Below are 23,707 nucleotides of genomic sequence, written 5' to 3' on the forward strand. Positions count from 1 at the left end.
CAAAACCTGCTAAACTGAGCACTTATTTTGCTGCTATCACTGCGACCTTGGAGAAGAGGCTTAACCTCTGGAGCCTAAGGTGGCATTGCTGGCAAGAACCTTTTGGCTCCCAAATTCAGAGCTCCTCACTACAGCCAACAGAGTCTCCTATGCCCACCCCTTCATCGCCCCAGTGAGGAACCAGAGGGACCAACGTGTCGGCAGCGCCAGTGGGGCTGCGAGACCCTGGTGCTGTGGGAGGAACGTCGTCTTCCCGCGCGCGGTCTGTCTGGGGTTACTTTCCATCCAGCCCACCGGTTGAGCCTCAGCGTCCAGCTTCATTTCCTCTCCTTCCTTCCGCTCTGCCAGTCCAGGCAGGTGCCCGGCCATTCACTGGGAAACCGAGGGGTCATTAGCATATTCATATCTCATTTGCGTGTCCGGGGCTTTGGGATGCCCTGGCCTAGGATTCCGCCCCTCCCACCCGCCCCGCCCTGGAGATTCTTCCCGCATTTCCCATAGGCCACGCCCCTTAAAAGAGGAAGGTTAGCTCTGTCCACGGGTTTTTAAGCAGCTGCTGGGGGTGAACTTACTGGCGTTGCAGAGGCATGAGGACCCGGCTACTCTCTCAGCAACCCGGAAATACTGTTTCCCGCCCTTTTAAGGGCTCTTGGAAGTCCTCAGCCTGAGCTCAGAGGACCAATGACTGGGGCTGAGGGGGCCCCTCCCTGCCTGTCAGTAGAGATCTGTGCGATGAGGAGGAGGGTGATAAGACCAATAATAGTTCCTACTTGTTGGACACTTTGCCTACAAAATCTCATTTAACCTCCATCACAGCTCTGTGAAGTGTCATTGTCCTCTTAAGGAAACTGAGGCTGAGAAATGACATCATCTTGCCAAGCAGGGTCCTCACCTTGGTTCCAGCAGCTGGCCAGGCGTTTGGGAACTGTTCTGGCCTTGCCAGAGAACGGAGAGGCTGGAGAGGGAAGAATTGCTGTCAAATCGCTGCATGCTTGGTATTCACCAAGGCTTGGCCTTAGGAAGGAAACACTTCTTGGCAATTTGGGAGAAAAATACCTACCTCACATTTGTGTCGCTCTTTACAATTTTCAGAACAGCCCCCACACATTACCACATTTGCACTTTACTCCCACTGTGCCAACAATATGAATAACAGTTCCACATAGCCCAGGATGCATATTTTAAGCTATATTCACTTCAGTCTAATTTCATTACAGTACAACAGAGCAATCTAGACCATTCTCTGCGATTCTATCTGGGAGGAGACATTTCCAGAGCAATAGCCATGTTGGAGTTAACAAGGATGCTAGATTTGCTCAGAAGGAATTTTACAGAGAAATTGAGTCTTCTGTAGTGTAAACCCCAGTGATGGGTCATATACATAAGGGAGATTCCAGAAAGGATGTGTGCTTTGCGATTGAAGTCAATGACATAAATCTCCCAGTGGAATACTTATATGTGCAGATAGAATTTGCTGTAGATATCAAAAGTCGGCTATGACAGTTTTACCAAAAAGAAAAAAGAAAAATTCAAAAAGGATATTAAGTTTTGACACCATCCAGGCAAATTATATTTGAGGTGGCTTAAGAGTCAAAGAGTTTCCACATTTTAATAAATTTTTATATGTTTTGGGCCACATCTATGATCTGATTAGATTAGGAAAAGAAGCAAATGGATTTGGGGAAGAGAGAACACTAAGGAATTTGAAAGTGGAGAATTTAAAAAAAAGGTCAAAAAAAAAATAAGATCGAGGTTTGGGGAAGATGAAGTCAATAGGTCTTTGAAAGACAGGTCAGAGACAGGTAGCCCGGCAAATATAAAATTGTATGTGATGAAAAAGGTCTCATGGCTCATCGTAACCCTGGGGCCTGGCATCAATTGCAGGTTGGCACCTTTGCTTGAGGGCTGCTTCTGGCCCCCAGCGGATTACTGTCCTGTGGAGAGCAAGGGTGACCCTGGTGAATGGCACTCCCTGGAAGGTTCTGCACTGTAAGCACAGGTCGCATGGCCTGCCTTTGTGGCTCCCAGAACTCATTTATGGGGGCTGTTCTTTCTGGTGGACCACACACTCAGCCACTGGGCAGGATTTAATAATAGAAAAAGAGCTTCTGCTCCCAGGAACTGGCAAAATAAGCCTAGAGAACCAACTAGAAAGTGAGGAAGTCTTACAACTCTGTTAATGGGTTCTTAAGGTTACAGGTAGATGTGAAAACACAGATCAATAAATAAATATTAGAAGGAACCTCTGAAAACTATGGTTTTATTTGGAGACGTGGGGTTATAGATGAAGTATTTGTGCTTTTAATATCAAGTTTTCACACAATTTTTTTTAAAAAGTCAGGCCAGGCTAGGCATAGTAGCTCACACCTATAAATCCCAGCACTTTGGGAGGCCGAGGCAGGAGGATCGCTTGAGGTCAGGAGTTTGAGACCAGTCCAGGCAAAAGCGAGACCCTGTCTCTACAAAAAAAAAAATTAGCCTGGCGTGGTGGTGCCCTCCTGTAGTCCCAGCTACTCCGAAGGCTGAGCCAGGAAGATTGCTTGAGCCCAGGAGTATGAGGTTGATGTGAGCTGTGATGGCGCCACTGCACTCTAGCCTGGGCAACAGACCCTGTCTCAAGGAAAGAAAAAAAAAAGTCAGTACAGATGTGTGTACCAACACCAAAGAAGGCCCCAAATTGTCATATTAACGTGACTATAAGAGTAGCTTCTTTTCCGGCTTTTCATATATAGAAATCATAGCTGTGGGGGGTGAACCATGTGGCAAAGCTGCTTAGAAACTGCTTAGATTCCTTGCTCAGGGAAAGCCATTCTTAAAGCAGCAGGCATCTCTTGGCATGGCTGAGAGTAGAAGCTGGAAGAAGAACAGATTGGAGGGTGGAACTTGAATGGGGTATTTAGGGGAGAGGAGCAGGGCGGGGGAGAGAGGAGCATTTAGAGCAAGCCCTCCCCTGCAGCCTGGAGCCCTGCAGGCGACTGGTTTAGGTGAGGATGTTCCTGCTGTTAGCGACTGGTGGTGGAGTTGGGATGAGGAGAAGCCAAGAGTTGAGAAGGTCATTTAGGCAGTTCGTGACATAGTGATAGACTTTCTTTTTTTAAAGAAGGGAGGGGAGCGGACGCGGCTCAATGGCCAGACTCCGCGCCTGGCTGATAGATTTGTGCTTCTAATTCTGGATTCCATCTGAGAAGGTTTAGCCCCTTAAGGAAGTATCGTTGCTGAGTCAAGTGACCAGTGTGTTTCCCTGCGAAAATGAGAACAGGAGCTATCCATAGTAGAAGGGGAAGCCTGGGGCTTCTGCATCCGGGAAGGTCTGGGAGGAGTAAGTCCCCTGGGGCGTGGGTGTGAGCACCATCTCCCGCCCTGCCCCCACTCCTTGCTCCACAGTAGAAATCAGCTACAAATCTCAGCTTGTTGGGAACAGATGGCCTTGGCTGACGAATAAGCCACCGCAGGCTGCTCCACCTGTTCTTGGGCTGGAATAATCAGCTCGAGACAAACATCGGCGCTGAAATAACTCATGGCAGCGGGTGATGCGCAGGCACAGATTCCAAAAAATCTCTTAAACAGACCCCCTCCAACTCTCTCCCCTCCCCAGCCCCTAGAGGCCATCCGGGAAGGTAATGGAGCGAAGAAGACAGATAGAGCGCCAGTCTGAGCAGGAGGCCCGAGCTGGTGGTGCCCAGGGCGGGGCTGGGTGGAGCACGGGGCTGAGTTCTGCAGCAGGGCAGGGGCGTCTGCCTCTGTGGGGTGGGAAGTCACTTCTCGGGAGCACGAGGAAAACAGGGGACTGGTTGGTCCGTGGGTGGGCCGAGGGCGAGAAGATCCAACCAGTCTGGGACAGTAGAGACCTGAGAATTTGGGATCCATTTGGATGTGTTCATTAAAGGTGTGATATGCAAATAGGATCAAGCTACCAGATCTCTGGGCAGCTCAGAGGGCTCTGGCGGCAGCCACTGGAGTCTTCTCTCCCTGGCTCTGTCGATGGGCGCCTGGGTGCCCGTGATACCCTAGACTCGTGTTCAGCCTCCTCTGCTCCCTGATGGAGTCAGCTGGGCTGATGTTCCCTGGGAGAGGCAGAAGAGCCTGTCAGGGGAGTGACAGAGCAGGGAAACGGTGAGGGACAGTGGGGGTGCCAGCTGAGATGGGGGTCCAGTCCCTGTGGAGCCAGCCTGGAGAGGGCAGGCAGGGAGAGGAGGGAGGCTGGTTGCTCGTGTTGGGTGCCTCATGCAGGGGGTTCCCTCGGTCCAGCGGCCAGGCCAAGTGCACAGAGCATGGGGCTCTAAGTCCCCAGAGGCTGTGTGGGCATATGGGGCATGCGGAGTCCTTTGGCCCCCTACTTGCATCTCTAACTGCCAGTCATTTTTTCCACAGCAGGTGTCCCCTGCTGTGCTGCCTGGGGACTCAGGACATTGGAGGACCCTCCCCAATTATTTAGGGTCCTGCAAACCTGTTCAAGAAACCAGTTCTGCTCACAGAGGTGCCGCAGTGGCCCCTGTCCCAAGCAGCAGGCTCTGTGGTTCTCATCCCTGGCCATTTGGTTGATAACACGAAGTAAAAAGAACAGTCTAATGAATGAACCTGTTTACCCCTCAAGTCACTTCCTCAGTTCTCAACAGTGAATCTTGCTTGCCAGCGCCCCTTCCCGCCTCCCCATTCCCTTCACTAGATTATTTTGATACTGGCCCCAGAAATGATGTCATTTCATCAGGAAACACTTTAGTGTCTATCCCTCAAAGCAAAGAAAATGATTCTTTAAAAAAACATAATCACAGTACTCTTATCACAACTAAAATATGATCAATAATTCCTTTTTTTTTGAAGACAGAGTCTCACTCTGTTGCCCAGGCTAGAGTGCCCTGGCGTTAGCCTAGCTCACAGCAACCTCAAACCCCTGGGCTTAAGCGATCCTTCTGCCTCAGCCTCCAAGTAGCTGGGACTACAGGCATGTGCCACCATGCCCAGCTAATTTTTTTTATTTTTAGTTGTTTGGCTAATTTCTTTCTATTTTTAGTAGAGACGGGGTCTCGCTCTTGCTCAGGTTGGTCTCAACTCCTGACCTCAGCGATCCATTCACCTCGGCCTTCCAGAGTGCTAGGATTACAGGTGTGAGCCACCACACCCGTCCTTAATAATTCCTTAATATCAAATATCCAATCAATGTTTAAATCTCCCTGATTTTATTTTATTATGTATTTTTATACACTTCTTATCCTATATATTTTAAAGTTGGTTCGTTTAAACCAGGATCCATACAAAATTGAAGTAATGTTCTAAAAACACTGTGCCCAGTGCGCCTTCTCCTTCAGGGATCCTGACTTAATCGGTCTTGGGTGGGGCCCAAGCTCCAGCGTTCTGAAAGCTCCCCAGGTGGTTTTAATGTGCAGCCAGGGTTGGAAAATGCTCTACCTTTCCCCCCACCAGTTCCCTGCCAACTCCTCCACACTCAGGCCGTTAAATCCTTCCCCCTGTCTCTGGCCAGCAGACCTGGCAGCTCTCAGAGCGGTGGCACTAAGGTGCCTGCTTGGACAAGTTGAGGCCCCTCCTTCAAGGTGGACACAGCACTCCTTGTCCCTAGAAATTCCTATCCCATGTGTACCTCTTCCTATTTCTTTCTCCCCTAATATGCCTGGTAGTTGTTCTTGCCTTGCAAGCATAGATGATTTTTTTTTTCCAGTGAAAATAGCAAAATTCCTGCCTCAGGAAAAAGTACGAACTTCCCCGGGGGCTGTACTCATTTGGCTGCTCAAGTGGCTAAGCCTCGCTGGAGCAGAGCGGGGCCTGCTGGGTGCTCGGCAGCAGATGTGAGGAAAACTGGTGATTTGAGTGGGACTTGAACCCAGTGCATTTGGGGAATCTAAGAAACCTTTCTCTCCTTAAGATGTTGGCCCCAGGAGCATTTTAGAGAGTGAAGCCCACATCCCTAGCTGTCGGCCTCTGCTCACAGCCGTGAGCCAGCCTCCCCACGGCTGCTCTGTCTCCCGGCCCCACCCCTCCACTCCACTTGCCTTTGGGATCCGTTCCTCCCTCCCGTGTCCCCCACTCCATGCCTCACTGAATGTTGGTGAAACAAATCTAGTCTAAAGTAATGAGCAGTCAACTACCCTGATGCTTGGGGCAGGCTGGGCAGGGGCGGGGAAGGGGTGGGGAGCTGAGTCATTTATAAAGCTTAATAAAGATGCAGATGAGCAGCGCTGACTAGGAACCCCAGAGCAGGGCTTATTCATTATTCAAAGTTATGTAAATGCCACTGGGTCCTGCATGTTAGAACTCTGCCCCTTGCGCCTGCTGCCTCTCCTGGGGCTGACAGATCCACCCCACCTTGTGCCTACCCCTACCCCCACCCCGGTCAGGGCTTGCATTAGCCCTGTCATAGGCCTGTGCCCAGATCCCCATTTCAGACCCTACTTGCAGGGTACTAAAAATCTTAGGTCCCTTCTCCAGCCAGTGGCCTTCCAGAGACTGTGCAGGGAAGCCCTGGCCTCCAGGCAAGCTCTACGGGCCCACACAGAGGGACTTCTCATTTTGCAAGTTTTCAAGGATGGAATACCATAAGCGTGCCATCTACATGTTTTAATATCTCCCAAATCTACTTACTGGGATGGATTTGCTGAAGGCTAACTTTACCCTCTTGCTGCGCTGAAAGCCCACCACTGAAATAACCACACTGTTGAATCACTCCTTTGAGGAGTCAAATGCAGGCACCGAGTCCCTTTCCAGCCTACTGTCTCCAGACTGACTCATCCTTGTTGCCTTTTACCCTTCTAGCTAGTTGACCCTCCTTCCAGGTTATACCCACATTGCTCAAGCTCTCACACCTGCCCTCGGATACCAGACTCTGGAGCGGTGGAATGGTACTAACGCAGTACGGGTCTCCCAATTTCCGCACCGTGATTACTGACGCGTACCCTGCGATCGCCTAGCTCTTAGGATTCAAATTCCTTTCCCCGGACTCTTGAGTCTTTCCCTCTTTCCTCCCATTTTTTGGCGAGGCTGAGAGATGAAAAATTGGGTCAGAGTCGCGGTGGCATCGATGGCGCTGCTCTGCCTCCTCTCCTGGCCGGCTCGCCTCCCTCCCCACCTCCGGGCTATTTTCAGCTGCCTCCGCTCTCCTCAGTCTGGTTGGCAACCAGGCCGGCCTCTTCCTCCTCAGTGCCCTTATCTCTGCCCTGCAGCCTGTGCAGACCCCAGCTGCCCTTCCTGAGGTCTCTGACTATCTGCCCCATTGATTTTGATTTTCTTCCATCTCGAGGATGCGTAGGGTCCGCCTGAAAGGGGACGCCTGGCCACGCTCAGGCGGAAGGGAAGCGGCCGATACTGGCATGTCTATTTTGGCAAATCCTTCAGTATGACCGAAACCCTCAAGTATGTCCTCTGACCCCTTCTCCTCTATGATCTCGCACGCCCCAACGAAGGAATGTTCGCTTCCTCCCACTTGGGCATTCTGGGCCCATTTCCTATGGCTTTGGGGGTGCAAAGCACCCCAGGAGGTCCTTGTCTGCACATTGCCAGTCTCTTCCCACTCAGTTCCTCCTCTCCTTTCTTCACCGGCGCCACCCCTCCCCCATGCCCCCTGCCCCACTCATACCCCTGCCTTCTGCTCTTTCCTGGGAGCACAGGGCCTCAGCCAGCTCAGACAGGCCTTGATGGCATCCCCCATTCGTCCTTTCTCAGCTTCCTCGAGACACTGGCCTTCCTTTAGTTGTCACCAACAAGCTGAATAAGGCTGGATATTTTGGAAGGGGAGCTGCAGCTGGCTGGGGGAGGGGGCGGTGCCACCAAGAGAAGGCAGAGGGAACTGTGTGGGCAGCTGTGGGGCCGAGGGGACATTCCTAACACCCTTTCTCCCCAGCTCTGCCGGCTTGGAAGCTGGTGGGATCTCACACGGGTCCCTCTTTGTACCTGTTTTTCTCTCCCCCTCATGATAACACAATACCCTGCTTTAGGTTCATAACATTCTTTCACATGCATCCAAATATCTGCGCTCTGAAAGGGCAGACCCTCCCCAGCACTCCCTGTCACCCTGCTCTGCTTTCCCGAAAGCACTCATCACTTTCTGAGATAAGACAGATTTTATTTACATATATTCCTCATGTGTCTTCTCCCCACTGGACTGTAAGCTCTGTAAGAACAGGGATTTTTAAAAATTGTGGTAGCTACACATAAAATTTACCATCTTAACCATTTTTAAGTATATAGTTCAATGGCATTAAGTACATTCACGTTGTGCAACCAATCTGCAGAACTTTCATCTTGCAAAACTGAAACCCTATCCCCATGGACACACCCCATGTCCTCCTCTCCCCAGCCCCTGGCAACTACCATTTTGCTTTCTATCTCATGAATTTGACGACTCTCGATACCTCATATATGCGGAATCATACTATTTGTCTTTGTGACTGGCTTGTTTCGCTTAGCATAATGTCCTCAAGGTTCATCCATGTTGTAGCATGGACCAGAATTCCCTTCCTTTTTAAGGCTGAATAATAATCCATTGTGTGTACATATCACATTTTGTTTATCTATTCATTCATGGATGGACACCTTGCTTGCTCCTACCTTTTGGCTATTGTGAATAATGCTGCTGTGAATATTGGTATATGAATCTCTCTTCTAGACCCTGTTTTCAATTCTTCTGGGTATATACCCAGAAATGGAATTGCTGGATCATATGGGGATTCTATTTTTACTTTTTTGAGGAACGACCATACTGTTTTAGAACATAGATTTTTTTTTTTTTTTTTTTGAGACAGTTTCCCTCTGTCGCCCTGGGTAGAATGCAATGACGTCATCGTAGCTCACTGCAACCTCAAACTCCGGAGCTCAAGCAATCCTCTTGCCTCAGCCTGCTGAATAGCTGGGACTACAGGTATGGGCCATGACGCCAGGCTAATTTTTCTATTTTTAGTAGAGACGGGGTCTTGCTCTTGCTCAAGCTGGTCTTGAACTTCTGAGCTCAAGTGATCCTCCGGCCTCAGCCTCCCAGAGCGCTAGGATTACAGGCGTGAGCCACCACACCCGGCCTAGAACAAAGATTTTGATCTGTTTTGTTCACTGATACATCCACAGGGCCTAGCACAGTGCCTGGCACACAGTAGAGGCTCCATAAATGTTTGTGCATTCAATGAATAAGTGAATAATCTTATCAGGACCTCACACAGCTCTGTAGAGTTGGTCAGTATTACTATTTCCATTTTACAGAGGCTGAGGCTGAGGCAACCGTCTGAGATCACCCAAAAAGCAGACTTGGCACAGAGTCCACAGGCTCGCTGGCTTTTACAGCTCGCTGGAGAAATCAGTGCTCATACACAGGCCTAGGCCCTTGAGGACTCAGGCAGTTGAAGAGTAATTTCCTCTGTGCTGTATTTCCTTTGGGAATACTTTACTCTCATTCCCATTGCCCAGTCTTCCTTCACCGCTCAGTGACTCCTCCCAACGTCTCCACCCCACCCAGCCTCGGTCTTTCTCTGCCCAGAGCATTTTAACTCCTGTCCTCTGGGGTCAAACCTGCTTGAGTGCCTGTTACAGCCCTCACCCGTCCACCCACCCCGGGGTGGTTATGAGCCTGTTCCTTTCCAAAGCAATTAGTGCAAGGAGGCCAGCCACCGCGGTGCTAATGCTGTTTCATTAAGTGGGAGCAATCCTAATGATAATAAAATGGCACATTTAACATTCAAACATTGAACAGGGGTTCTGAGCGAGTGTGTCTCTCTCCTTCTTTCTGGTATAACAGCTCCATCTTCATAAAGACCTGACAATACACCTTAATGAGAGACCGGGGGCTGAGCATCCTTGCAGAACCAGAGAGAGGATGAGGAGGAGGCAAAACACCCAGAGAAAGGGGGTGCAGTGCCTCAGGGGGATCAAGACTTCAAGGCTTCCTGGATTAATGGATTCTGTGGTGCTAATGTAGACAATTAGAGCCTGTGAGAGAGAAGTTCACACGGAAAAGAAAGCCCACCACAGACTCAAAATGTCGTTATTTGTTTGTTTGTTCAACAAATCTCTTTCGACCCATATTTATTGTGCATCTAAGATCAGCCAGAAATTTTATGGGCATTTGTGAGGGAGGGTGGCTCTAATTGTGGAAAAAGGAACTCCAAGGGCAATAATGACCTATAAGAGACCATCTTGTTCTGCCTCTCCTGGGCAGATTTAGTCAAATCCATTTCAAGTTCATCAAACATCCCAGCAAAGAGAATTTTAACAACTGCTTTGGTCTCCTGAGCCAGTCCTTGTGCCCTTCCATATTGAAACATCCATCCCAAAGGTCCTTGCTACTCTGTGATTATAGAATATCTGATTGACCTTTTGCAAGCACAAAAGTAGTTGAGATTAGGGAGCTGGCCGGGGAAAGAAGGTTGACTCGACCATCCGGGGTTTATGGGGGATTCAAGAGAGGCAGAAAAGGATGATGTCTCAGGGCCACTTCCTGCATCTGAAGCGTCTCCTGCAGCAGGGGCTCCTGGGCACAGAGGGGAGGCTGCTGGCCGGGGCTCAAAGATGAGCTTTGCCCAGGCCAGGGAAGCGGCTGATTCGAAAAGGCGTCAAGTCATAAGATGGTGTTAGTTTCATGCTTAATTCATACAGGATCTTCCCCACAACAGGGGCCAGCTTGAATCCATGCCCTAGGAAAAGAAGAGTAGATTGTCAAGTAAGTAGATTGTCACCCTGGGAGAGAGAGAGAGGCTGAGCTCTCCAAAAGTCTCCTGCTTACCGGGACAGGGCTGACTCTCCTCTTGGTCATATCCCAAAGCCAGAAGTTGCCTCCCACCGTGAGCACCCCTTCTCTGACTTCCCAGCCTCCTTATACACTCTATGTCCAGGGTTCAGTACTTACCTGGGCAGCTAAGAGTGTGGAAAATATCATTTTGCCTGGCATTGAGGTAGGTCAGCTTAAGGCACCCCATTTCCCCCAGCCCGGGCTTACCAGAGAATCCAGCGCCAATGATAATGTTGTCATACTTTGGGTGACGATCAAGAATGAAGTGTTTATCAGGTGTGTTCTAGAAAGAAACAATCACACTTTTGTCCGTTGAGGATAGAGGGAGGAACTGCCGGCTCTGATGGGCAGGACCTGAGCTCGGTTTCTTTCCAGAAAGAATGGGAGTGGGGCACAGGCACGCTTTCCGCATGCCAGGCCCCCTCTGGGTGTGCCAGTCTTTCTCATTTGTCCATCTGCCTCTCTTCTCATCCAGAGCTATGAACACAGTAGGTGCTCAGTTAATCTCTGTAAACTAACTTTAGCCAAGATGCCTCAGGCCCTGGTGACATCTGTCTCTTCTCTTTATCCCTAAGGCCTGTTCAACTAGAGGATCTTGCCAAAATAATTTTTAGAGCACTTCTGGGAAACACAGTGAAGGACTGCCAGGCATAAGCCTAGTTTCCTAATGAAAAAGATTATGAATAATCCCTAACAGGCCCCTCTCTGGTAGAGGCGAACCGACCCACAGAGATTATTCACTCATTTGTTTAAAGTCACAGACTACGTCAGGGGTCAAACAGAGTGGGGCCGGCCAGTGCAAGGTCTGTCTGTCTCCTCCCCGTTCTCGAGCAGTGAGAGGGCCCGGCGAGGCGGCCCCGACCCTTACCGTGTACATGCAGTACTCCATGACGGCAGGCTCGGGCTTCAGGCCAGGTAAGTGATTTTTGACAAAGCGGCACAGGAATTGGATGTCTTGGCTGTCTGAGCGTGCTGCGGGGCAGTCCCGCTCATCGGGGTCTGCACGGTTGCCGTGGTGATAGCAGGCCTGTCTCCCAATCAGAGTGACATGAGCAGCGAGGGTCCGGCCCTCCACGCACACCCACGGCCAAGGGGCAGGCTTGTGCACAGGACGGCCCCATCCGTCATTCCAGCTTCCCCCAGCCTGGCAGATGCTGCTGGGAGCCACCTGCGGTTGCCTGGCTGTCGGTCCCTGCACCCACCCTACGTTTGCAAAGGAAGGGCTCCCTTTGCTGGGCCTCGGGGCAGCTGAGGGTCTTTCCTTGCAAATAGCAGCAGCGAAGTAGGCTCCGCTGCTGCCCCTGTGGAGGGGGAAGTTAGAGCAGCTGCCCCAAATCTGCGCAGGCACCTCACCTTCATCAGCCCCGGGTACTCTCCCGAGGGCAGCCCGTAGATGTGGTGGGGGGCTTGGTCCAGGCCCAGGAAGCATGGAAAGGCCTGGGATGCACCATAACTCCCGGGAACCTTCTCTTGCCAGTAACACACGTTGATCCGCAGGGTCTTGAGGCAGGGAGAGGAAGGGGAAGGAAGGTGAAGGGGAAAGCCAAGGAACTCTACAGCAGCGACAGCACTTTCTTCTGCGGCCCTGCGGCCCTTTAACAGGAGCGAGCATAGCCCCGCTGAACTCCTCCGTGCTTGCTTCGCCCACTTCTCGCCTCATTTCCCTGTTGCACACGTTACTGTGCACAGAGACCTCCGAACCTCTGTCTCTTCCCCGTTCGCAGTTTCCTCCCACAGCTGCACCTGCTCCTATTTCTCCCTCTTTCCGGGAGTCAACAATATCTCATAGTTACTGAGTGCTGCTATACGGCCCCATCTCCTAAGGACTTAAATACATCATGTAATTTAATTCCCCGACAGCCCTAGGAGGTAGCTATTACTCCCCCACATCACAGGTGACAAAACTGAGGCTCAGTGAGATGAACTAATTTGCCCAAGTTCGTCCACTTGCAAGTGGCAGATCCAGGACTCATACTCCACTCCATCTGGCTCCAAGGCTGCTTCCCTTAAGCACCAACTCTCGGGCTGCCAGCTCCTCTTACCTGGAGAGGTAGTTCGATTCCCAGGGGACGGAGGAGCCAGTTGGTCCAAGGACCCGCTGTGATGATCAGGCTCTTGGCTTGGTAGATCCCGGAGGTGGTTTTCACCACGACCGGCAGCCCTGGTTTTATCTCCGTCACCTTTTCTCCATCACGCACGTCGCCTCCCAGCTGCCGCACTGCATCCTGAAAGGGCGGGGCAGGGAAAGGCACACTGGTCACTGTTCACCCTGGTGGACAAAGAGCCCTTCGCTTAGGGTGGAGAAAAGAGTGCAGAGTCTAGACTCCTCCCCCATATGGACAAGGCCCTGCCCGACAGGTCAAGACTGAAGGCAGCCGGGCGAAGGCCCTCATCGGAGGGGCGCCGGGGCTGGCCGGCTGGCACCCAGGATGCCCAGAGCGGGGAGCTGTGTTGCCCTGATGCTGTATGACGTCACCTGGAGGGCTCTGAGGGCCTTGTCTGCGTAGAGAACTCCTCCAGACCTGTCCAGGATCCCCACTTCTCCCCTGGGCAACTGAATATTTGGGAAACGTTGCTTCATTTCCTCAGATGAGAGATACTCGTGTTCTATCATCTGCCTAGACAGAGTGGCCTGGATTGTCTGTAGTTCTGGATTCTCCTTCATCCCCAGTAACAGCAGTCCAGTCTGCCTGTCAAAAAAAATAAAGCCACCTAGGTGAAGGTACGTGTCAAAGCCCTGGGCCATTCGCTCTCCTTCTTCAGCAAGATCCGGGTCCAGGTCCAGGCCTGGGCATCAGGGGAGTCATGGCCTCACGGTTGGAGGACAGGAGACTCATCTAGACCGGGTCATAAGAGCCCCAGTATTCTCGAGCTGAATTCCCCAGCTGTCACTGTTGGTTGGTTTGTCCCCTATCCTCCTTCCTTAGCATCCAGCCTGTCCTTGAAAGTAGAGAGCCTAAGTCCTCTTTCATCTTCCACACCTTCAAAGTCGCTTTAATAAAATTTCATCCCCTCCTCCTGTTCCCTGACCCCACTATTTCGAATAATGCCACCCTCCTCCCCAACACCACCCTCTGCCCCATTCCCCTCCCCTTTCCCTCGTCTTGTCATAAGATGTTTTATCCTCCTCAGAGGCTGCCTGTTTTGTGGAAAGGGTCCTAAATTGAGAGATCTGGCTCCGCCTCTAGTCCTGGCATCACCTTGGTGTGACCTTGACCTGGTTACTCACCTCTCGGAGCCCAGACTCCTCTGCCATAACACATGCCTGTTGGACTGTTGATGGTTCCACACCAGGGTGGTACCCCCCGACCCACCCAGGGATGAGGGGAAACAGCATGGGCCATTTTTGTAGTTGTCACCATGTCTGGGGGTGCCACTCACATTTAGTGGGCAGGAGCCAGGGATGCTGAACCCCCGATGTTCGAGAAGATTCCACCCCTCATGCAGAAGCACTAGCGGATGGTCTCTTAGGGCTCCAGCAATAAATTCAGTGATTCTGTGATTTTGTTTCTCCCTGTACCTCCCACTACGTCTCTTAGTCCCTAAGGGAGCAAAGGCAGTTTCTCTTTCATGCTGCCTGCATCTTTGTCACAAGAGACCAGAGCTCCCTTTTGGGGTAAGGAGATCAATAGAAGGGTCACTCTGGCCCTTGGGACCATTCCTGTGGTCCCTGTGCGTCCCAGCAGCCGCACTGACCAGCAGCAGCCTGGTACATCCCCCAGGTACCGCGTATAAAGCTCGTAATAGCCTATAATGGAGTCTCATGGATATTACATGCTTCCAAATCCCACATTATCTGGTTGGGGGGATTAAAGAGAAGATTGGGAGGGGGTAGGGACGCAGTGGGCCCTGGGGCGGGTGTCAGTACACAGAGCCGCGCAGCGTGCCCAATCCATTCGCCATGGCCCCCGCCTCCCCAGCGTTCACCACTGGCGAGATAGCAGCGAGCGTGCTGCCTCTTCAAAGCTCAGCAGAGGAGGGATGCTGTCGAAATCCCCGCTCGCCAGGAGGAGGTAGGCTTTTTTCTCTGGCCCCCAAATGGACTTCGGATTGGTTCTCAGGTAATGAAAACTTGCCTGGCAAACTTCTTAGTCAACAAGATAATTATAAAGTCATCCAGGTGTCTGTTCTTGAGCCCTTTTTTATCCAGATGGGGACCTGGCTGAGTAGGATTCCGGAAAGAGGTGGCTCACACCTCATCTCAGCAGACGTAATGTCAAATCCCTGGCCCGGAAATTCCAGAGCAGCACATTCCAGCTCTGCATACCACACACCAGCCTTGGCCTCTCATATACGCCGAGATTGACTTTCCCTTTTCCACCCTTCCTTCATTCCTCCCCTCCTTCCTTCCTCCTGTTCTTTTCTCTTTCCTTCATTCCTTCCCTCCTTCCTTCCTCCTGTTCTTCCTTTCTCTTTCCTTCCTTCCTTCCTTCCTTCCTTCCTTCCTTCCTTCCTTCCTTCCTTCCTTCCTTCCTTCCTTCTTTCCTTTAATTAAGAACTCTTCTTACAGGAAGGTGCTGTATGGGAAAAATGAACTCATGCCAAGACAACGGGCAAATCTGTCGAATTATGAAATGCTGAGTGATGTTCTAATTCCCAAGCCGTCCTGCGGTGGATGAAGTGGGAGCTCCCCAGCCCTGGGAGTAATCAGCGAGCTGATTCCGCCGGTGAATGTAATTGTGCCGATTGTAATCATTTTGCTCCAGCTCTCTGCCCCTGTGGCATTTATTTCTTAGCCCAGATATTGATCTAACAGTGGGAAATTTTCCATCTGAATTCGTGATGCCGGACCCTCCCCTGGTCCGAAGATGTGTTTGGGAAATTCTCATTTTCCGTGGATCACAGCTGAGCTATTTTGCCTGAGGGAAACCGTGCACTGCTGGAGAAATGCCTTGGATTGGAGAGAGATTTTTGACCATTATGAGCAAATCGTAAATAAATGTAAAACACTGCCTAGAAATGCAAAGGCCTGTCATTACCGGAGATAGGTGAGAGGCTCCTATGGGAGATGGCGTAGAGAATTGGAAATCAGTCAATCAAAACCGGGATTGGAGACCGGGTCTTTTCCCCCCAGGATGAAGATAGATGACTTCCATGGGCAGATTGAAAATCATTTAAGTGCTTATTTTCTTAATGGCTTTTTCTAGATACCAATAAATAGACTGCTCATTCTGCATCAATTTCTCATCCCTGTGCTCCGGGCCTCCCCTTCCTCTTTTTCTGCTCAGACCTTGGCTACAAAGTTTGGGAAGGAGAAGGGTGAGAAGAGACAAGGGCACCTGAAGGGGGAAAAATGAACAGGGACTGACTGGTTGGGACTAGCTGGAAAGAAGGGCCAGAAGCCAGCGCTGGGGTTGCAGGGGACCCTAGGAAAGAGTGCAGCTCCCAATGCCCAGGATGCCCATCTGCTGATTCCAGAGCAACTGGTATGAACTGTGCCTTCCTCCCAGCGCTAGTCTGATCCAGCACTAGGAAGAGGTGACTAAAGATTGCTCCCAAGGCCCTTGTTGACTCCCCTGTGGCCCGACCAATACCTCAGGTGTGATGTAGGGAGTTGGCGATCAGGGATGTCCCCCAGCTACTGCAGCAGGACAGGGTGCAGGATGAGGGTGGGGGGAACGGGACAGGGAGACAGCTCCCCCTGCATCTATTCTGAAAAACTCTCCTCCCCCAAGCTCCAGCTTTCCCCTCTCTGGGTTCAAAGTGCCAGGCAAGCCAGCTCTCAGAGTCACATTGAGGAAGGGGCTCGCACGGGGACTTGGTAATGGCTGCTGTCTTTGTTGGTTTTGGAGGAGCTCTTTGCGTTTCATCTTCCGCTCACTGGGCCGAGGTGGAATTGGTTAACAAAGACTGCTCCAGGGAGGGGACTGGCTGACAAGGCAGACACTTCGCAGACACAAGAAGCAGCAGCTGCGGAAGGGGCCACCAGGTTCTGCCAGCAGCTGTACTGCCTACGGCTGTGATCTTGTCTGATATTGTCAGCTAAGCAGGGGCAGCCCGGGTCAGGAGCTAGATAGTGGGACTCAAAGGGAGAAGGCGGGGCAGGAGAGAAACGGTCCGCAGAGCTGGGCTTTGCTGTTGGCGTCAGCATCCTGGCTGTACACATCACAACAAAAGATTCAGACCTTGTGATCTGACACATGTGGCTTTGTCTGTTCCCAGAATATATGCAAATATCTTGAACCCACCCATGTTTAGTGTGCCACTGTCATAGAAACCAGCCACATAGAAAGCACTGGACAGCCACCTTAACTACCTACTCCTAAGGTTTTTTTTTTTTTCCTAATCATCATCAAATAGCATTAAGTATGTTCCTATCTACCAGTTATGGGATGGTGCTGGTTCTTCTAGAAGAACCTGGAGAGACGTAAGGACCACAAAGATGATGAATCATTTAAGAAATCAGAATCAGGAGTAAAAGCTAAAGGAGGTGGAATGGCTTTTAGCCCGAAGGTAGAGCTATATTCAGATACCATTCCGAGAATGGGAAGTATCTGTTCTGTGTCCCCGAAAAGTAAAAAACCAAATAAATTAATGTGCCTCAGTAAATCAGGTTAGCCATAAGAAAGGACTTGTTAATACTAGGATAATAATAACAATAATAATAATACTTAGCACTCTATAGTACTTTAAAGGTTTTTGAGGCATGTTCATATTACTTTTCATTTTTCATAACTGGAGCTTTGAGACATCGGAATGATCTTTTAAGAGGGGCTGTGGTACTTCCCTGTCTTCCAATGAACAGTAGCAGCCTTTTGACGTGGGAGGATTTAGGCAGGAATTTATTTGGAGACAGGAATGGACCAGGGAACCAGGTTTGGGTATCTTCTAGACCAGGGCCCAGCAAACTATGACCCAGGGCCCAAATCTGGCCTTCTGCCTGTTTCTGTCTGGCTCATGAGCCAAGATGGTTTTTAAATTTTTAAAGGGTTAATTTTTAAAAAATAAAAAAAAAATATTTCCTGACACATGAAAATTATATGAAATCCAGATTTCATTGTCCATAAATAAAGTTTTTTTGGAACACATCTAGGTTCATTTATTTCCATCTTGTTTCACGCTACCACGGCAGAGTTGAATAGTTGCAACAGAGGCTTCACAGCCTGTGAAGCTTAAAATACTTACTACATAGCCACTTACAGAAGTTTGCCAACTCCTGTTCTAGATTAAGAGTATAGTAATTCTGTGATTTACATCGATGGCTTAAGACCCTGACTACTCAGTAGCAACCTTCTCATAAGGTTGTGGGGAGACTTAAAATGAGTTATATATATGAAGAACTTAGGCGAGCCCCTAGTTTCTTTTTTTCTCTTTTTAGAGACAGGGTGTCACTCTGTCACCCAGGCTGGAGAGCAGTGGCATGATCGTAGCTTGCTGTATAACCTCGAACTCCTGGGCTCTAGTGATCCTCCTGCCTCAGCCTCCCGAGTAGCTGGGACCACAGGTGTGCACCACCACACCCAGCTACTTTTTTAAATTTTTTGTAGAGACAGGGTCTCTCGATGTTGTCCAGGCTGGTTTCAAACTCCTGGCCTCAAGCCATCCTCTTGTTTTGGCCTCCCAAAGTGCTGGATTACAAGCATGAGCCACTGCACCTGGCCCCTAGTTTCTTACCGTTAGCCCCAAATATGTGGTGAGGAGGATGATGATTTTCCATGTAGTTCTGAGCTCATTACATATCCTCACAATAGGCCCATGAAATGGGTATTATTACCCCTACTTTGCAGACAAGAAAACTGAGTCTCTCAGAGGTGACACTGCTCACTCCAAACCACGCCACCAAGTGCGTCAGAGCTGAGATTTACAGCCAAGCCTGACTAGTTCCAAAGCCCTTCCAAATTCCAGTCCTCCTGCCACAGGGGAAGATTGTGAGCCTCTGAGAATCTCCTACACAGGGGCCCCTTTCCCTCCCTCCTGCAGCCTTGATGTCCACGGTTGTTGCAGCCCCTCTGTCTCCTCCTGCCTCCTCCCTCCATTGCTCAGTGGAATCAGCCTGTGGCCAACCCTGAACAGGTGGAAGGGATTGCCACTTATTGACAGTTCCTAGGCTCTGCGCCAAGTATTTTACAGAAGTCTCATTTAATCCTCACAGAGCCCTGGGAGAAAAAGTGAGGCACAGAGAGGTAAAGCAACTTCTCCAAGATCGCACAGCTGGTACTGGAGTAGAGTACAAAGTCAAACCCAAGCCTGTCTGACTCCAGAATCGGCTTCCGTCTGAGAGATTCCAAATCCTCTCCTAACATCCCTCAGTTGCGTCCTTGTCTGCTGGGAAGCAGTGTGCCCTTCAAGGCCTGGGGCAATTCTTTTAGCACAAGATACTCAGCAGTATTCACAGGCAGCTGACAGAGAAGGCTCCCTTTGCCAGGGCACCCCCCAGCAAGACATGTTCTTTTATTTGGGTGCTGGGTGCATTAGCTGCCTCTGAATAAATCTGTAATTAGCTGCCCTGGCTGTATTTGCATAATGGATTTCACTTTGTTCTTAAGTTAATGGTGTTTCTGCAACAGAACAGTAACCTCTTGGTTCCTGTCCATTACAATAACTGCCACCCTGTAGGGTAGAGCCAGGGTTTGTGGGAAGTTCAGATAAGAGTCACAGAGGAGGTGGGAGGGGAGGCAGGATGGTCAAAGTCCCCATTGCATCACAGGTCACTGGCCTTCCCGTGAGTGTTTGAAGGGTCAGAGAGGGCGGGGTCTTAAGTGTTAGAGCCGTGGAGGCAACAGAGAGAGAGGTGCAGGCTCGCTCCCTGGCAAGCACGGTGGCCTGTTCCTGCAGGAGAAGGAATTCAGAGAGAATGAAATGCACTTATAGGGTCACTATGGGGGTGAGGACCTAGTATGAACAGTTGTGATACTGGTAGAAATATAAAGAATCCAAACAGCACCTGCATCCTCAAACTCAACCCCTGCGCTCAGTCTCAGAGGGCTCCACAGAGGGACAGGTACAACCTCCAGCAGGTCCTCGCAGCCTGCCCAGCTCTGTGCCTCTCCAGCAGTTTTGCCAACACGGCCTCGGCTAGCCTTGGTCACGCGGTCTGAACCCAGTCCTGGAACACAGAGCCCAGCAGGAGCCAGCTGGACCTGTGCAGTGACCATAATGACAGTGAGCAGAATGACAGCTTCCGTGCATCTGGCACTCCTCTAGACCTTGTGTCCCTCCCATTGCATTTCCAGTGTTCGTGGCACTGCCACCTGACACACTAGAAGCACCTCCAGGTGCGGGGCCCCATGATTCCAGGGGCTCCTCCCCCAGCCTACCTGTGCAGTTGGGTTCCAGCCTCCTGCTCCAGCTGGGCCCATATCTGATAGCACTCATCCATCATCCGGGTGTAAAAGTCTTCCACGTACGCCTTTCGGATTATCCGGCTCTGTCCATGGGAGCTCCCTCGGGAGTGCGGTAGAAAGAACTGGAAGCGGAGAACAAGGGAGACAAGGGAAGCCACTGCCCCTTACACTGTCATCTCATTGCGTGCTGTCAACCAGGAGCCTCTTATCTTTTAAATATTTCCATACAATCTTTCCAAATTCCCCTTGATGACCAATTTACTGACTTGGCAATCAAGATAGAAGTTCTTCAGTAGCAGTAACTTAGGCTTCCTTTTTGTTAACATCATTCACATCCAGAAGTCCCTTTGTTAGCTAATTTGTAACCATCCTGCTGCAATCTCACCCCACTTTGATTCATAGAGAAGACTCTAGTCTAGTCTCCAGCCCTTCCTCCTGCTTCCCGGGGCCGGGGTTAGGGGGTGCTCTGCTCCCCCAGAACCAGTCTTCTCACTGACCCCAGACTATCTTGTATTTCCTACCACTCTGCCTCTGCATAAGCCATGCCCCGGACTTTGGATGCACTCCCCCTCCTCTCCCTCCCCATTGAAACATAAAACATATTTGAGGGCCAGGTGCAGTGGCTCATGCCTGTAATCTTAGCACTTTGGGAGGCTGAGATTGGAGGATCACTTGAGGCCAGGAGCTCAAGACCAGCCTGAGCTACACAGAGAGACCCCTGTCTCTACAAAATATATATTTAAAAAATTAGCTGGGCATTGTGGTGCATGCCTGTGGTCCCAGCTACTCGAGAGGCTGAGGCAGGAGGATCATTTGAGTCCAGGAGTTTGAGGTTGCAGTGAGCTGTGATGACACCACTGCACTTTAGCCCGGGCAACAGAGCAAGACTCTGTCTTAAAAAAAAAAAAAAAAAATAAGAACGAATCTTCTAGATCATTCTAGTCTAGTCCCTTCATTTTATGAACAAGGAAACTGATGCTGACTTTATTTTCTGTGGCTTTGGATCACTCAGGCTAAGGGAACCAGAAAAAGACAGAGAGTCTCCTGAGAGGATGAACCAGAGATTCCTTGGGCTTTGATAAAACCGATAGAGAAATGAAGAAGGTTTCTAACTACTACAGCTCGTAACCTAGAAGAGTAGACCATAACTAGCCTGGACAGCTGTCGGCAGAATGGGGAGGGCCTCCTGCAGCAGAAACCCTTGACAGTGAGCGGTGGACCTGGCCTTGGAAGGACCCTGCAGATACACAGGGCCACGCACATGTCCAGAGGTCACTGAAGACTACACTGCATGGCATCGCTTTTCCTTTAAAGAAAAAAACGAGACCCAAGTCTTACTTCCTGTCTATCAAACAAAGAGGCTGCTATTGCCCAGGGGAGGCAAGAAAAACAGAAGCTTCTGCTGGGTAGTGGGGTGCCAGGCCGGGACTATGCAGAGGAGAAACCTACCTTTTAGGCTGATAAGTCGATCTTTGCCTCTAGGCAAAATTATCTTTATTTCAGGCTACCCAGAGCAGAACTGATTATTTTTCTGGTCTGGATCAACCATGTGGACATGGTGGCAAAAAGGAAGAGAACAGGGCCTGGGACACTTCCTGGTCAAGGGCAAGAATAGGGAAGCAGTGAAAGGAGGAATGTGCCTAGAAACCCGATGTGGGTCTAAGGGATGGTGAAACTCTCTTGGAATTGTCATGAAAGACACCAGGCAGCCAAGCTACAAATTGCACAGAATTTGAGGTGATTCAGGCCCTTTGGCCTTGCCCCATAGCCTGCTGGCTCTGGAAACCCCTCTCCTGCAGAGGAAAGGAACAGTCCTTAAGGCCGGAGTGCAGAAGAGACACAGTACCTGCTCCAGCAGGAGGACCTTCTTCCTGTGTTTGGTCAGGTGGTATGCAGTGAAGCAGCCCTGGATGCCTGCCCCGATCACAATGGCGTCGTAGAGATCTTTCGGAGCAGCCATGGTGCCCACTTGGTCGGCCCTATGGTCTGCTTCTACAAAGCAGAAGGCAGGCAAAAGTGACTCCCAGCTGAAGTAAGAGGAAGGCAAAGTTCAGCCTGGCCAGCATTCCCACAATCCCCCAGGGCCACACCCCTCTCCCCTCTCCAGCCCTCCCCACGAGCCTGACACAGGGCTCAGCCTCCCTTCCCCTGCAGAGCAGAGCTGGGTAGTCTGATTTGTGAGGTTTAGCCCAGCTCAGCTGCCAGCCTCACCCTTGTATCCCTCTAGCTTTCTATTCTTGGCTCAATTATTGTCATGCAAATGGTCTCCTTCCTTTGCCACCTTCCTGTCTCATTATGATCTTTGTCTCAGGACTTCGGCCCTGGAATTTCAATGGCTCCTAGACCAAGCTGGGCACCAGGAATGCTGCCTCCCCCTACTGGCTTCCCCCTCTTCAGCCTGATTTCCTTTAGAGATTCTGGAGGACCAGGCTAAGAACTTGGCACAATGCCCAGGGTTAGACCCGCCTCCCTGGTGGGTGGTGATGTCAGGGGGTATAGGCAGGGCCCATTGCGAGAGCAGTTTTGTGATTATGAAATTATTCTCAGCATGTTTTACTTTCATTTTGAAGAACGTAAAAGAAGAAATGATCCTGAAAAAATGAGAAGGACAGAATGAGAGAAGCAGCCCTCTCCTCAGACACAGCAGGGACCAGGCACCAGCCTAGCGCCTACAGTGCCCAGTGCTGAGTGCGCCTCTGTGCCAGGCAGTGTGCTGAATAGGTATTGTGACCAGCGCCGGGGACAGAGCCAGGATCTGTACGGCCTGATTCTTACACAGTTTGGGGCTCCTTTTTAAGAAAAAGGCTGGGTGCAGTGGCTCACGCCTGTAATCCTAGCACTTTGGGAGGCTGAGGCAGGAGGATCGCTTGAGCCCAGGAGTTGGAGGTTGCAGTGAGCTACGATGACACCACTGAACTCTAGCCAGGGCAATGGAGCGAGACTCTGTCTCAACAACAACAACAAAAAAAAAAGGAGGCGAGGGGAGTGAAACCATCTCGGAGACTCCAGCCCAGCCTAGCCACCAGCAAAATACCACTGAGTGACCCAGCTGATGCCACATGACACAGAAGAACCACCCAGTCAAGCCCCATCTGAATTCCTGACCCACAAAATTGTGAAATACAATAAAATGATTGTTGTTTTCAGCTACTAGGCTTTGGGGTGGTTTTTCACACAGCAATAACAGCCAAAGACACGGAGGCTTAGAGAGGTTATATCTTGCCCAGAGCCACACACCTGGCATGCAGAGACCCTGGGCTGTGAACCCAGTTCTGTCCGCACCAGAACCCATTGCTTTAACCACGGTGCTGTACTGAGGATTGGTCAGACTTGCAGTGATGATTTTGATGTCAGTGTTTGCTGTTTCTCTCATGGCCATACTGTGAGTAGGAGAAAATCTGGTCCAGGAAGCCCAGATGACTATGGGGAGATGACAGCCCCAGCACGGTGGCCTGCAGAGGCCCCTGGGCAACGCTTCTCCATCCACAAATAATCCCCCAGAGTGGCCTCAGCAACTGGCTGTCCTCTCAGCCCAGCCTTTCTGTTCTTGGAAAACTGGCAGCCCAGAGAGGGGGTGCCACCCAACTGGCTTTTTTCCCTTCTGAAAAAAATATCACTCCAGAGTCTAGAAGTCATCTCAACTCCATGCCACCCACCTCTCAACAATTGGACAGCTCCCCTAGAGTAAAAAATCGCAGGCATA

The 23,707-nt window shown here is 50.6% G+C and overlaps 1 protein-coding gene across 1 annotated transcript; it reads right to left on the bottom strand.

The window, feature by feature from the left end:
- Positions 1-10,311: 10,311 nt before the first annotated feature.
- On the bottom strand, positions 10,312-22,353 carry PIPOX (pipecolic acid and sarcosine oxidase). The gene is made up of 8 exons (XM_045525323.1): positions 21,851-22,353; positions 19,978-20,126; positions 13,197-13,410; positions 12,763-12,945; positions 12,074-12,220; positions 11,589-11,747; positions 10,928-11,003; positions 10,312-10,625 (listed from the first exon to the last, which is right to left on the bottom strand). Exons 1-8 carry the CDS (start codon positions 21,962-21,964, stop codon positions 10,495-10,497), a joined length of 1,173 nt encoding a protein of 390 aa, XP_045381279.1. The 5' UTR covers positions 21,965-22,353; the 3' UTR covers positions 10,312-10,494.
- Positions 22,354-23,707: the final 1,354 nt, after the last annotated feature.

Source organism: Lemur catta, chromosome 15, assembly GCF_020740605.2.
Source record: "Lemur catta isolate mLemCat1 chromosome 15, mLemCat1.pri, whole genome shotgun sequence".
NCBI classification, from domain to species: Eukaryota; Metazoa; Chordata; class Mammalia; order Primates; family Lemuridae; genus Lemur; species Lemur catta.

Excerpts from the sequence above, each read along its gene's own strand:
- PIPOX (XM_045525323.1), bottom strand. The coding sequence starts at position 21,964 with ATGGCTGCTCCGAAAGATCTCTACGACGCCATTGTGATCGGGGCAGGC. Across the intron at positions 12,946-13,196 it reads AGGCCCTCAGAGCCCTCCAG|GATGCAGTGCGGCAGCTGGG; the intron begins GTGACGTCATAC and ends CCGCCCTTTCAG. Across the intron at positions 12,221-12,762 it reads GAATCGAACTACCTCTCCAG|ACCCTGCGGATCAACGTGTG; the intron begins GTAAGAGGAGCT and ends CCCTGCCTCAAG.